The sequence below is a fragment of the Lissotriton vulgaris genome, chromosome 2_1 (genome assembly GCF_964263255.1).
Source record: "Lissotriton vulgaris chromosome 2_1, aLisVul1.2, whole genome shotgun sequence".
Lineage (NCBI taxonomy): Eukaryota > Metazoa > Chordata > Amphibia > Caudata > Salamandridae > Lissotriton > Lissotriton vulgaris.
This window is the reverse complement of record NC_141687.1, coordinates 88,600,412-88,616,250: the sequence shown is the minus strand read 5'-3', so window position 1 is coordinate 88,616,250 and position 15,839 is coordinate 88,600,412. Positions and strand designations below refer to the sequence as shown.

Sequence of the window (15,839 nt, the reverse complement as noted above, 5' to 3'; positions counted from 1 at the left end):
GTTCCTGGGAGTCTGCTTTAGAATGTTGATGAACGAGTGGTTATCTGTATGAGGAGTTCTGAAGGTGGAGAGAGGAGACACAAGAATAAAGTTGTGTTCCTGAGTACGATTGTGTATTATAATATTTTATTAGTAGGGTTGGATTACAGCTTTAGATGATGTTTGAGGCATTGGATGTCTGAAGCAGAGGAGACTTGCAAGTAGAACTGTGTGTCATCAGTGAGTGGAAGACTGATGGGAGGTCCAGCACCACCAGGAGCCAGTGGTCATCTTTATCTGTAGTCAGGAGCGCAGTTTCGATGATGTGTAATGTAGTGGTATCCATGCTGGTAGCATTGAATACGGAAATAGCTTAAATTACATAAGAAAGTGTAGTAAGTGCTCATTAAATCACTTAGGCTAGAAGCTTGAAAGTAGATTTATTCTGCTCAATAGAATAACAGCGACATCAGGCAGAAGCAGGCATCAACTGCCAGAATGCCCACATTCCAACACAGAGCATAGAATGCCCACACAACAGGATTCTTTCTACAAATGCCTGAGAGGCACAATACTCAGAACACTACATTATCCCCATTTCTTCCGAAACAAAAAGAAGGAAAACAAGAAGAGAAAAATAAGAAAGAAAGAAAGAAAGAAAGAAAGAAAGAACAATGGAAGAATGCTAAAAGGGGAAAACAGCAAATAGAAGAACACGAAAAACTACAAGGAAAAACTGCAGATAAAAGAACAAAGAAGATTACCTGAACCTAACAGGAATTTTACAAACTCTCAAACTCCTGCGAGGTTCTGGCACAAAGTTTACATCATTACACTTTCCATTCACATTCTTGACATTAGAACTAGAACTAGTCAAATAGTTACTACAGTCAACGTCCTCATTGTTAGAAGGGGCATTCCCAGAGGCCAGGTTAAGTCTACCCGACTCCTCCGTGACCCGCCTCTCCCACCAATAATGGAGAAGTGGAGAAGTGTGGCTCACTGGTTAGAGCAGGCAGACCCTGAAGCAGAGGTCAGACCCGGGACCAGGGTTCAATTCCCGACGCGGCAGGGTCTTGAGCTCAAATGTCCACGGACTCGATAATTCTCGCTTCGGTGCCTGACCTAATCATGGGTTCACACTCTGCAACTCTGGGCATTAAGCTTGCTTAATCTCCACAACGGCCCCCCGCGTCGGGATGCCTGGCTTTCACCTTGGGGATGCCCTGTAGGGGCTATCTCACAGGGAAAAGCCAGGACGGGTTCCCAAGGCAAGCGCTTAGAGACCCCTGGGTGATAAGCGCTATATAAATCCAATATACAATACAATACAATACAATAATGCTGAGCCCTAACGAGAGATCCCCACCGGGGGAGACCTCAAGTATTGAATCGTACACACGAGGACCACACCACACTTATGAACAGACACCACACCGTGGGTTTCCGATATCAATTTCTTTATAATCAGGTTAAAGAATTAGCGCTCTTATGTACACACGATCGAGGGATCACCAAAGTCTCAAGGTTTCAGGGAAGGGGTAGCGGGACAGTCTCAGTCTCTTTGGCCAGTACGTAGTCTACCCTGCGCACAGCTCTCAATCCTCTAGCCGGGCGGTTATGGAAGATGGTAATCGTACTGGAGGTCCTACTCACTTGAGGATGACTCAATTCGTGTGGGTAGCGTCGATAGTCCAGCCGGACTAGAGTACTCCTCGAGCCGCGACGGAGTCAGCAGGGCTCGATCCGGAGGATGGTTCGTGAGGAGCCGCAACCACGTCAGCAGGGCTCAGAATGTTCGTTGCAGATCTTCAGGGTTTAAGCTTGAGCCGCGACAAGGTCAGCAGGGCTCCGATTTCCAGTTCCGAGAATGAGCCGCAACAGCGTCAGCAGGGCTCGAAGAGTTGCGAAGTTCAGTTCAGCCGCGATCAGATCAGCAGAGCTTTCTTGTCCAGGATACAACTGCCCGCTAGTTCAGGGGCGGGCCTTGATATAGTCCAGGGGCTCTTTGATGTCCGGACCCTCGCAGGCCGAGGTCCGAGGTTTTGGGGGCGGCCCGTTGGTGAGGTCCGGCGGTTTGTCCTTTGATCCCTTTGAGGATGCGTCCGGGAATTCCCAGACGCCCAGCAGGTCTGGAGCCAGCACTCGGGGAGGCCAGAGGTGCAATCGAAACTGGCCCCCAGGGGAAGACTAGAGGTGTGACAGAAACCAGTCTCTCAGGGGAGGCCGGAGGTGCCATCAAAACTCCCTGTCTTCTCTCACTAGGGTAGCCCTCACCCTCCCAACGGGGGCTGGCGCGTCTGGAGCCTAAGCTTCGCTGGGGCTGGGGTCATGCTAAGCCCATGGAGTCCGGGATCTCGGGGAGGGAAAATGGCTGCCGGGGGGCCTATGGGGCCTTGCGGGTTTGGGGCGCGCGGGCTGGGAAGGTGGTCGGGGACAGGCCGATGCGGGCCACAGGCGTTTGGTCGGACATGGTCAGGGCAGCCAGGGGTGTCTAAGTATGGAGCTGGGCTAACGGGGGAGCTGAGGAACGGGGGGGAACCACGCCACAAGGCCAGGTCCAACACTCATTTTTAACTTTAACAATTTTACATATGTTCCACCAATTCTTGTTATTGACCCGCACAGCATTGCCGCAAACTTTATCAACAACTAAAGGTTCAGAGAATTTACTTCTTCCCTTGGTAACATGAACAGGATTTTTGATACGAACAACATCTCCAACACAAATGTTTTGAGGATAAACCTTCTTTCTTTCATCAAAATAAACCTTCTGTCTTACTTGTGCTCCAATAACTTTGTCCCTCACAAATCCATCAATACCATCCATAACATCCATTTTCACCCATTTCGACATCCAACCAGGACAAATTTTCGTAGTAGGTTTCCTCCCTCTCAGAAGTTCAAAAGGAGACACTCCAGTCGATGAATCCACAGTAGTGCGATAAAACCATAGCATGGAACGCACCCCATTCTCCACTACACACTTGCTAGCAATAGCCAACTGCACTCAATTATTGAGCACCCGATTCATCCTTTCAACAAGGCCATTTGCCTGAGGATGATAGAAAGAACTCCTCTTGTGTGTAACACCACCTTGTTTTAAAAAAAACTCAAATTCTGAACTCACGAACTGTACACCATTGTCCGTCATGACATAAGAAGGAAACCCTTCCCTCAGGAAAATATCTTTTAAAAAGAGAATCACATTAGCTGAGGTTGGCTCATTGATAAAACGAATCTCCGGCCATTTGGAGTAATAATCTATGGCAACAATAGCAAAACGTGAAGAAGATGGTAAAAGATTGAATGGGCAAACCAAATCAACTCCAATCCTCTCCCACGCTCTCTCCGGAAATTGAATAGGTTCCAAAGGGGGTGTCCTTACCTTGTGACTTTTGTCAGAGGATTTACAAATAACACAGTTATCAACCAGTGTGTCAACACAAACATCCATTTGCGGCCACCAAAACACATCCCTCAACCTACGTCTCGTGAAGATTTTCCCTAAATGTCCTTCATGTGCACCATCAATTAGACGTTTCCTCAAACTCTCTGGAGGTATAAGTCTTCCACACCTCAAAAGGATACCATCCTCTACAGTGAGCTCATCTGCAATTTTAACATAAGTCTGAAACTGGCCAGATACATTCTTCTCTCTGGGCCAACCTGATTTCAAACATTTAATGACTTGAACAAGTACCTCATCTATCATCAACTCCCTTTTCCACTCAGCCTCATTAATAGCACACATTCCCTCAACATCCAAAACAGCAACAAAACAATCTTCCTGATCATCTTCCTTTTCAAAATCCGAACAATTACCAGTAATGGGAAAACGTGAGAGATAATCTGCCCTAACATTCTTCATTCCAGGTAAATAGACAATGTCAAAATTATACTGAAGTAATTTTGTTGATAACCTAGCAATCCTTGGTGTATGCTCTTTAATCTTCTCACCTGTTAAAATAGAGACTAAAGGACTATGATCCGTTCGTATCACAAAATGACTTCCCCAGAGAAAAGGATTGAATTTCCTGACTGCCCACCAACAAGCCAATAGCTCTTTCTCTATGACAGAGAAATTCATTTCAGCCCCTCGTAATACCCTTGAAGCATATGCTACGGTATTATCAACTTGGCCATTTTCTTGAGTAAGCACGGCTCCAAGGCCAAAACCACTAACATCCACAGTCACAATACATTTCTTATTTGGATCAAAAGGATTAAGGATTCTGTCACTTACTAACTGTAACTTAATCCATTGGAAAATTTCTTGACAGTTTTTATCCCATCCAAATGGCACATTCAGCTTTAACATGTTTGTTAATGGTTGAACCCTTGATGCATAATCTTTGATAAATCTTGAGTAAAATTCACTGAGACCAATGAATGACTTCAATCCAGATTTATCAACAGGAGGACAAGCATCTACAATGGCTTTCACCAACCCAGGACGAGGTTCTACACCATCATGCGAAACAACATGTCCAAGAAATTCAATTTTTTCTTTGAGAAAAAAACACATTTCTCACTCTTAAGCACAATCCCCTTGTCCTGCATAATCTCTAAAACCTGATTCAATGAATTGTCATGATCGCCTTTGTTCTCGCCAAAAATCTAAACATCATCCTGGAAGACAATGACTCTAGGAGTATCTTTAAACATTTGACTCATTAGTCTCTGGAAAACTGCTGGCATCCTGCAGTACTGAAAACTACCAAAAGGAGAGACAAACACCGTCAAATGTCTAGAAGAATGACTCAACACCACTTGATGGTAAGCGGAGGCTAAATCCAACTTAGTAAACCATCTTGCACCTCTTGTGAGTGACAACAAATCTGTAATTTTCGGCAAGGGGTGTGCATCATTCCAGATGTTTTTATTGAGACTGCGCAAATCAACACAAACACGCAAATCTCCATTCCTTTTCCTGGCGACAACAAGTGGAGACAACCACAAGGATGACTCAATTGGTTCTATGATCCCTTTCTTGCACAACTTAGTCAACTCTTTTTCTAGACTATCTCTTACGCTAAAAGGGACACTTCTGACCTTATGCTTTACGGGTATAGCTCCATCTTTCACTCTTATCTCGTGGGTAAAACCTTTAACCATTCCAAGACCCTTTCCAAAAACTGTAGGATACGTGAAAACCAATTTTTCTGTATAGTCGTTTGATTCTACCACACTTACTTGTTCCTTTGTACCCGGTCTGAGAACCAACTGGACAGACCCTGGTGGAACCACCCCAAAATGTTTAACCCCTTTATCGAAACATAGATCTTCCCAAGTATCTTTCTACCTTTGAACTGCAGGACATCTTCAAAATAACCAGCCAAAACTATTTTGCGCCCCTCATAAGAAACAGGGGCCCTATCAGGTGGCTCTAGCTTTCTTTCAGGCCAAGTTTCATCAAACAACTCTTGAGTGATCATTGTTACTCTTGCACCCGAATCAACTAACAGGGTAAGCACTTTATCACCCACACCAAATTCTTCGTAAGAATCAACACAATCTGAAGGGTCCCCAGTGATAACTCCATCTTCCCGTACCACCATAACCATCTCCCTAAGGTCGTCTTGGATACTGTTAATAGAATCTGATTCCTTTCCAGTATTTTCAATAAACTCTGAAACATTTCCTACCCCACTTACATTACCCTGTCCTTGAGACTTGTTCATGAAAACTGAATTTCCCTGCCTATTATTTTGGCATATCTTTGCAAAATGACCATATTTCCCACAATTTCGGCATATAGAATTCCTTGCAGGACAGAACTTGTTACCCTTATTGTGCGAAAGATTACCACATTAATAACAAATGTCACTCTGCCTAGGAAAAGTATTTTTATCATAACGTTGTGAACAAGGAAAGTTGTTCCTTTCGAAACGTTGTTGGCCAGATGCTGCCTTATTTTCCTTATTTTCCTTAGGCCTAACTGCAGAAACTGCTTCTTCATTCTTCTTTTCAAGTTCCTTGACCTCTTTCTTTGACTATTCTATGCTTTTAGCCGTACGGATAGTCTCTTCGAGTGTTGGATTACCCAAAGTAAGCAGTTTTTGTTGAATTGACTTGTCAGTACATTTGCATATATACTGATCTCTAATCAATTGTTCTCTGAAGCCTTCAAATTCACATTCTGCACTCAACTGCCTTAGACTTGACACATATGTCTCAACATCTTCTCCCGGTAACTGTTCTCTTTTGAAAAATGTATGTCTAATCACAACAACGCTAGGCTTAATATCAAACCTCAACTCCAGTCTCCTTCTTGTCTCAGTATATTTATCTATGTCTTCTTCAGCGTTGTTTCTTACTAAAGGAGGTAAATGTTTAAAAATGTCCCTACCTTCAAACCCTAATGAGTGCAATGATAAACATTTCTTCCTTTCTGCGCGATATCTTGACGCACCTATTGCACCCAAATAGGTTTCAAACGCATCAAACCATTTCTTCCAAACTATTGGTGGATTGCCTGGCGTCTCCAAAAAGGGTGGTGGCGGTGAAACTGATTGCATCTTGCTCAAAAGTAATTACTTAACCACAGAACTTTACTTCCCAAAGTTTTAATTCATATAATTATCCTAAAACTTCAGACTTGTCGCTGTTCTCATAAGATAGCAAAATAGTATAAGCAATACCAAGAATAAGGTTGTAAAAATTGTGAACGTGCAGTAGTTACTATGTGATGCACCAGTCACTTAATGAAGAAATTGATTTGCCAGCTAGTTTTGCGTGTACACTTTAATTATTGACTTTTTTAACAACTTCCAAAAAAAAAAAATCTTTGGCGTCAGGTTAGTCACTGCGTATATGTTAATGCATGCTGATTGAATTTAAACTGAGATACAGCGCAAATGTCAACTTAAAATCTTCCTCGCATCAGTTCACAAGGCTGAGTCGGTGTGCTCAGTTTCTTCCTCTCTGCGCCGCGTCTCGAACCACGCTCCTTCAGACTGCCTTGACAGCGTTACTATGGTTACTTGTCAACGCGCACAGACTTCAGTTTATAAAATGGCCGACCTCAACGCGCTCATACGTTGTGAAGCGCTGCCAACCACACGCGTCTTCATTTGCCAACAATGACTCGCGCTGATGTAACGCGCTGCCAACCACACGCGTCTTCTTTTGCCAACCACCACTCGTGCTGCTGATCAATTTTTAAAATACAGCTTCCGTTTCCTTGCGAGCATACAACTCTTTTGAAGCGCTAGCGGAATGAGGCGTGACTTATCTCTATCTTGCTATGTAGATAACAACGTTTCTTCGGTCACCCAAAGCGCTTACAATACGAAGCCGATTCCGATGATGATGGTGAATTCACGAGGTTGATCGAGGTTAGACGGGTTCTTTACTTTCTCTTGAGCATCGTCGCCAAAAATAATGTAGTAAGTGCTCATTAAATCACTTAGGCTAGAAGCTTGAAAGTAGATTTATTCTGCTCAAGAGAATAACAGCGACATCAGGCAGAAGCAGGCATCAACTGCCAGAATGCCCACATTCCAACACAGAGCATAGAATGCCCACACAACAGGATTCTTTCTACAAATGCCTGAGAGGCACAATACTCAGAACACTACAGAAAGGCATTAACATCGGGCACGATGCAGTAGTAAATCCATTTATGTAGTGTAATATCATGCTAGATAGCATAATAGTGCTCATGAGTAAATCCTATGACATTTGCAGGGAATGAGTGTTTGAGAATTTATGTGCCAGGAAATGTTTTGAACTCACACTTTTGTGAATATTTACGTATATTTGTTTAAATCCATTAAAACAAGGGGAATGATCGCAGATTTATTCCAAGTTCTTCATTATGAAAAGAAGAGCAAGTTATGAACCAATACTTTTTAATTGAACAAGTGCCTGTACTTGCCTTCGTCATCTTCTTCCCTTGATGACAGGTCAAATCTGAGACCAAAATTATGAAGATCTGAAAACGGTCTTATCTGCTTGCTGGAAGAATTAACAGAAGCAATAGCATTACTGAAAAAACTGACCGTGTACCTTGTTTTGATTACATTCTATGTATTCAAATGTGAATGCAATTTGTATAAATGAACTGAGTTTTCTACTGTGTCAGCTACCATCTGCATACGTACTTCTACAAATGGACTAAGCGTGTGACTTTTGGGATCTAACAGATATTTCTAGAAAGGTACCTGTAAAGCTGGACCAGGTACAGCTTTTTTTTTTAAACAATTTTTTCATTGCCATTTTAAGTTCAATACAAATAAAAAGACAAGTATATGACAATATACATATAAGGCATTTAGCCGCAATGTTCTGCGGCATCATAGTGTGAAGCTGGTGCCATCTCAATGATTACAATTCTCATCCAATAAGAACAAGGAATGTACTGTAAATAGAGGGGGCTACAGCTACTCAGCAAGATCTGTGGGGGTTTTACCCCGCTAGTGCAACACCACTCACAATAGTAGGGGCGTTACAGATACACGCGGCAGCCCCGCACCGCCTCCTTTTAATCACTTCAGTCCGCAGCATCCCATAATCCCCCTCCTGTGCGCCAGGGGCAGCTTTCCCATCATCTCCCACCTGTGCACTCAAGTATCTCTCCAGAGTGGTCCAAATGTCTCTAGGGTGCGGTCTCGCTGGCATCAGTTCCCAGAATGCCGTTAAGTTATCTTGACAGTGCCCCTCATCTTTAAGCCAGGCATCCTTTAGTGGAACCAGGCAGTGCCCCAATGTGTTGCCACTTGCTACCTAGCCAGCAGCAACATCAGTGCAGTTAGCTTGCGCAGCTCAGGAGGGACCTCCTTCACATAGCCCAGCAGTGCAACCAGAGCCGTGTACTCCAGCCGGAGGTCAGCTATCTCCTCAATTGTGTTGAAGACAGTTGCCCCAGAAGGCCCCCACCCTGGGGCAGTCCCAGGCCAAACGCAGAAAATTGGCGCCTCCTCCGGTAGTCCCATTCTTTGCAGCCGCTCCGGGGTGTGACAAAGCATATGTCAGTATTTAAAATGTAATAAGCGCCCCTAGTAGTGGGGCAAAAGAGCTCAGGCCTGAGCCTAACAGAAGCACCACTTCTCAGAGATGGGAATGGCGAGGGCATCTGCCCATGCCTGTCTAGCGATGGGAAGCCACCCAGATGCCGTACGCGGCATCTCAGAGTAGAGTCTAGTGATGAGCTTGCACTGGGATGGGTTCACCAGAAAGACCTCAGGACATAGGAGATGCCAAAGGGAATGATCTATGGAGATGCCGCGTCGCAGCTGAAAGTATGTCAACATGTCCAAGGCAGAGACAGCAGAGCCTGCAGTGCTTGTAAAGGAGTGATAAAGGAGCCCTGTTATGTTATGTTAATGGGGATTTATAAAGCACTTGTTTACCGACAGGTCTCTTGCCGCTGGGTAGTTTGTTTTCCTTATGGAGGTCCCATTTTAGACAGGTCCCTATTTAGCTGTAGGCTTGGGTGAACAACCAAGTTTTCAGTTTTTTCCTCCATGTTAATGTTGCTCATTGTTATGAGGTTCAGCTGTCTTGCACTTGTTCCAGCGTCTTGTGTGGAAGCTAAAGGTGGGTGACCAATCAGTGGAATAGAGGGCCTAAAAAAGACCTCCATTTCCTCAATTCGTACCATGTTCAGACTGTGCAGCCCACCGTGTCAAGTCTGGCCCTGGGGCGTCATGCAGCTTGATAAAGTGCCAATTGCAGGGGCACGGGCTGTGTAGTCAAGTTCAGGTGCTGAGTCGGCAAGAAACTGTGTAGGGTATAACCAATGTTATGCAAATCGCGCTTGCGTACTATAATAATACAGGTCCGTATCCCGCGCCGCCAGAACACACTGGATCTCTCAGGCAATTCGGGGTTATCTTGCGGCCCACAGAAGCGTCAGAAGAAGGAAGCAGACACAGGGTTGAAAACACTGGCAGTGGGAGTGGGGGCTTGAGGAATAGTTATTAACATTTTGGAAGGATCACAATCTTTGCTAGAGCTAGCCTGCCAGGCATGAAGAGCAGGAGTTTTCTCCATATTTCTACGTGCTCTTCCAGACAGTTCAACAGACGGCCTTCGTTGAAATGCCAGAGAGTGTGCAGGTCTCTACTCAGCCAGATGCCTATGTACTTGACCGGCTCGGTTGCCCAGTGCAGAGGTAACTCCAAAGAAACCTCAGGGGTTGCCGTCATAAGTGGAAAAATCACTGGAGCCTTTTCACAGAACTAATCTGAGACAAAATCCTAAACGCTTGGTATTCACAGAAGGCATTTAGTAGTAGTAAAGTTTGGATTTTGTCTTAAATTAGTATTTTGGCTTAAGTTAGGACTTTGTCTTAAGTTAGAATTTTGTCTAAAAATCAAAATTTAAGACCGATTTAAGTTTAATTTAAGAGAAAATCCTAACTTGAGACAAAATCATAATTTAAGACAAAATCTTAATTTAAGACAAAATCCTAACTTAAGACAAAATCCTAACTTTACTACTACTAAATGCCTTCTGTGAATATCAAAAGTAGTAAGTTTAGGATTTTGCCTCAGATTAGTTCTGTGAATCGGCCCCACTGATTTTGCCCAATTTATGGAAATTTAAAATAGGCCCAACATCTAGTGAATTCCCTGACTAACGGATCTAAATTTTGATGCGCTCATTTGACATACAGGGTGACTTCATCTGCGTACAAGGAGACCAAAGCACCCCATGTTGAGAAGGCCAGGCCACAATGGGAATGGTGTTGCCGGAGTCTGGCAGCGAGCGGCTCCATTACAATGGCAGAAAGCATGGGGGATCAGGGACATCCCGGACACATACCACGCGTAGCCAATAAGGGTGGGTGATCTGCCCACTAATATTAAGGGGAGCCACAGGGCCTGCATATAAGAGCCGGATGAGTTTAAAGAATTTAGTGCTAATATGAAGCTGGGATACTAACGCGAAGAGGTAATGCCACTCCAGTGAATCAAAAACCTAGGTGATATCGAATAAAATCGCAGCAGCACTAAGGCTGGGCTCAATGGTGTGTAATATAGCAAAGAAGGTCCAAAGGCTATGGGATCTAGAGCACCCAGGGACGTATCCAGACCGGTCTGGCCTAGCAATGAGTAGAAGTAATGGGAGGAGGCTGGAAGCGATCAGCCTGGCGAGGATTTTATTATCCATGTTAATCATGGATAACGGTCTATATATTTCACATCACTGCGTATCTTTGTTAGGCTTCAAAATGGATAATGATCAGTGCCTCCCAAAGGGATGGCGGGAGCATTTCTCGTGTCATGGACTCCTCACACATGTCTAAGAGATGCGGATCAAGGAGAGGTTCATATTCTTCAAAAAAGGCCTGCGGTCTTGTCGTCAGAGAAGGCTCTGATCGTTTGTATAATTTCTTCCACTGTAAAGGCTCATTGAGGAATCTACGATGTCCATCTTCCATCAAGAGGAGCTGCAGTGAGTCAAAGAAGGAGTTGAGATCCAGAGGTGTGGCCGGCTGAGTCATTAGGTACAATGAGGAGTAAAAATTAACCATTTCGCTTTGCACCGCCTCATCCCTGTTATCACCTCATTGGAGTCAGTTCGCAACTCTGCGATGTAGTCGCTAGCTCAGAGTGTACGCAGCATATTCGCAAAACCTACTCTATTGCCCTCACCATAGAGCCGTGCGCGGACCTCCCTGTTAAAAAAAAAAGAGCTTCTCATTGCCCAGCCTCACGCAACTCATTTAGTTTACTATGGGTACTAGGCAGCATGGATGCACTGTTGTCATTTAGAACTGAAGCTCTAATAACCTGATCTCGGCTTCAAGCCGCAGCAAATCGGCACGCAATGTGTACAACCTGCTTGGCCCGATATACCTCATGCATTAAAGTTTTGAAAGCCTCCCATAGCATGGATTGCGTATCCACTGTGCCTGAATTGTGTTCAAAGTATTCCATGATTCCCGCTCGCACCTCCTCTCAAAACACCTGATCCCGCAGAACACGTAACGGAAAGTGCCCTGTGAAAGCACAAGACAAGTAGTCAGGAGGAGCAAAACTGGCGTATGATCCGACAAGGTGCGTGGTAGATGAAGGACCTCGCTGATCCACTTGTCAACATCCTGCGTGGCTAGCCATAAGTCAATAATCGACCACGCAAGGCGGGCATGGGTGATACATGTTCCTTTGCTACTGTCGCCATGGCAAGCCATCTACAGGTCAGTGACATATTTATTCTCCATAATGGAGGTCAGAAGACCTGCTGCGTTGGTGAGGCAGTCGAGATTGACTCGATCTGTCTGCAAATGGATCAAGCACCACATTGAAGTCTCCTCCCCCATAACAATCCCCAAGGGCCTAGGGAGCTCACAAGTCTCTGCAATGCCTCACACTGCAATGAGGAGGCGTGCCATGGGCACTAGCGGGGCTGTTCCCACGTAACACCCATGGCATTTGACACATTCCTAGGTTTACAACATGCTGTGAACTGGGAATGTCAAAAGCCTACGCCTCCGATGTAGGTGAGAAACAATGAGGAGAAATATCTTTATTTATCCTTTTTTTTTCCTCTTTCCATGACTGATGCATTCAGCAGCACACATAGAAAGAGGAAATTGCCTCTATTGATTATTTTTGTGCAGGATTATTCTTATGCAATGCGGACAGCTGCATTGGCTTAAGGCAGCCATTAGAGCGCCAGCACAGGGAAGGGTACAGGAATGTGCCATATCGCATAGATACTGCTCATTTATGCCCTTTTCTTTTTTCTTAGGACAGCACAGCATGATGGCTTGAGGGGCAGCCCTATGGCAAAATCTAGTAAATGAGGCCCCTAATGGTTACATTGTCTGGTGCAAATACTGGTGCAAACTGCACTTTATCAACACAAGGCCTATACAGTCTTCCACCTGAGTCAATATTTTTAAAATCATTTTTTACTCATATAAGAAGTATAATAGATTAGTTCAACTTTACAGCTTTACAGGAGATTACGAGCAGTCATTGTAAGAGATACATTCTTATGCTTGGTGGATGATGGTCTAACATTAAACGTGAAACTCCCCACAGTATGAGAGTAAAAGAGACAACAGAAGAAGCAAGACACATAAAGTGTGTCAGGAAGTATCTCAGGCCAGACCTAATCGAGTACCAACTCCTAACAATCTTCTGGTAGCTCTGAACTAATATCCAAACATGAACAAATTTAGAGGTTCAGCATGGTTACCAGCGATTGTAGAGTCCCTCTTAAGTGTAATCTAGAAACTTGTATACCTCCGCCCGTCTATCCTCAGTAGGTCATTATCCGAGTCAATCCACAAGAGGTAGGAAAGAGCGGAGGACGCGGAATGTCAATGAATATCTTCATACAAATGCACACAATCAATCAGGCGATAAATGAGTCTCTCATTAAACACCATGTTTATCAAGTCTTTCTGCCAGGTTCATTAGTCCACCACCACCACCTCTAACCAATGTTAGCCACCGCCAGAGACATGGAAGTCCTTCTACTGATGTGAAATGTTGGGGATATCTGAGGTACCATGTAGTCATGCAGTTTTTGTATCAGGTGGAGCTTTACTCTCTATGTGCTTTTTTTCATCTTCTTCCAGACTTTAGACCAACAGATCATTGGGAAGGGTCAGGCCTTAGGATGTGTATTATGTCTCATTCAGTGTGTCCTCTTGTCCAACATGTAGAGTCTTGTGTTTGCTTTATCTAGCCAGCAACTGGTGACCCACAATACCGGCTTCCATAGAAATGCTGAACTTATTTTCTTCTTTTTCAGGAAGCCCCTCTCCAACGGGCAGGAATCCTTGAAACGGCAGGGGTCGACGGCAAGCAAGGCCCCAACGCTGACCCCACAGGCTCTCAAGCACATATGGGTGCGGACCGCCCTGATTGAGAAGGTGCTGGACAAGATCGTGCAGTACATTGTGGAAAACAACAGGTAAGCGTCACTATGGACTGACCTCTTAGTTGAAATATTGGTTTTGGCATTGATGAAATGTTACCGGGCTACTCACATCCCCTACAAATGCACGCTGAGGTGCCACTGCAGGGCCGCCCTGGATATGTCTGGCAGTCGTGTCTGCCCCCAATGTCCATGGAGGTATGTATCCCTGAACATGTTTGAAAAAGGAACTTTGTTGGAGAACATAATCTCAATTCTATCAGGAAAGAGGACTGTATGTGCCTGACGAATGTAGAGGCATCTCTGGCTCAATGCTTCGAAATGGGATCAATTTCGAAGATCCTATTACAGAACTATATCCAGCCAATGATTTTAATTTGGAACACCTACATCATAATTAAAATTCTTTCCATTACCATCCATGGTGAAAAGCCCAACTAGAACACATGATGGCACCTGTACCTTCCAAAGGAAACCAGAACACGTTAAGCACCCGAAGCTCTTATAAGCGCTCACCATATACCTCCTTGTACCATTTTATACCTCCTTGTACCATTAGGTATGTTGGTGCATTCGTTACCCACGTGTAACATTTCAGATAATGACACTTGCTGGTAATCCACCAGATCCTCTCTGTATACCCTCGTCCATTGCACGCCGTTCTTAAGACCACCTTCCGACTGTGTTCGCAGTATATAAATCTATGTACATAAATACATTCATGCATACATTTCTTCTATGAGAAGGGTTCATAAATCTAATGAATTGCCAGTTGTAGACTGATAAACTACTTCTTGATGATGAATACTCAAAGCTCCATACCCAACCGTGTTGTGACCCCTCAGGGTAAGTACTTGTGCAATGTGTGCAACACCCCGGCAAAAGTACTGTAAAGATTTGTTTAATGAAGATGCAGTTTTCATTCCACATTTTCTAAGTTCATCCAATTGGCTGTTATGAGAGATTTCCTATGAGTGAACTTTGATAACATATGGGTCCAAATATTCATTATTTCTGGACTTAGCAAGCACATTGCCTATTGGCTACCCAAAGTTATATACATTTATTTAGGCTGCAGGTTATGTAAGCAGTTCTGAATTGACACAATGTTTTGCTGCATTACCCATGAGCATTATTCATCATTTGCTGTAAATCATGTGCTCTTCAGAAAATGGTGCCAGGTATAAACACTGCATAGAAGAGGCCAGCAATTATTGGTGCAGAAGGGTAGGCAGTGTCCATCCAAGACAAAGATTATTATCAGCTTTAAATAGTACACCAAGTTATAGAATATAATCAATATACCTGTGCCAATTTATAGCCAGCCTGAATTGAGTGATGCAAAATAATAAACCATCAGTCTTGTTCCTAGAATAAGGCAGGGTGCTGCCACTCTCTGACAGGGTGCCACAGTACTGGACAGTTCAAAGATTCCTACCTGCTTCCCTCATCATGATTCAGTGCATTACCCTGCCTGCGATGAGGTTCTAAGATGCAAGAGGATGCTTAGAGAGGCTACTGTACTGGTCAATAGCCAGCCTATGGATAGGGCTGCTCAACATACCTAAACTGCTCAATGTCCCCCGGGCTGCTGTTCACATATGCAGCCGCTTCATGGTTGTGCAGTGGTTCTATCTTCATTTAGTCGCAAGTGACATATCTATCAATGGATGTAGGACATTACAACGCATGCTTTTACATCGCATGCTTTTACAACGCGGGTTTTACAACGCATACCATTACAACACATAGTGCTTTGAGGCGCTGGATAGTGAATAGTTTAATTTACTATTCCAACTCCAGTCCCCGTGGATAGTAGGGAAGGTGTTGGACAGTAAATTAAACCTATTCCCTATCCTAGAGCGCCCCCCAGCGCAATGCGTTGTAATGGTTTGCGTTGTAAAAGTTGCATCGTAAAGGCACTGCGTGGTAAAAGTTGCGTTGTAAGTGATGTTTCCCATCTATCAATATATAGAAATGGTCAATAGGTTGAAGCTAATTGGACCAAGTAATAA

At 44.1% G+C, this 15,839-nt stretch overlaps 1 protein-coding gene across 1 annotated transcript in view; it reads left to right on the top strand.

Annotated features, from left to right (window-relative positions):
* SGSM2 (small G protein signaling modulator 2) overlaps positions 1 to 15,839 on the top strand; it is a 986,511-nt gene that overhangs the window by 596,311 nt on the left and 374,361 nt on the right. The window contains exon 4 of the mRNA XM_086954507.1: positions 13,699 to 13,860. Coding sequence (XP_086810633.1) covers positions 13,699 to 13,860 — 162 coding nt within the window. The remainder of the gene's footprint in view (positions 1 to 13,698; positions 13,861 to 15,839) is intronic.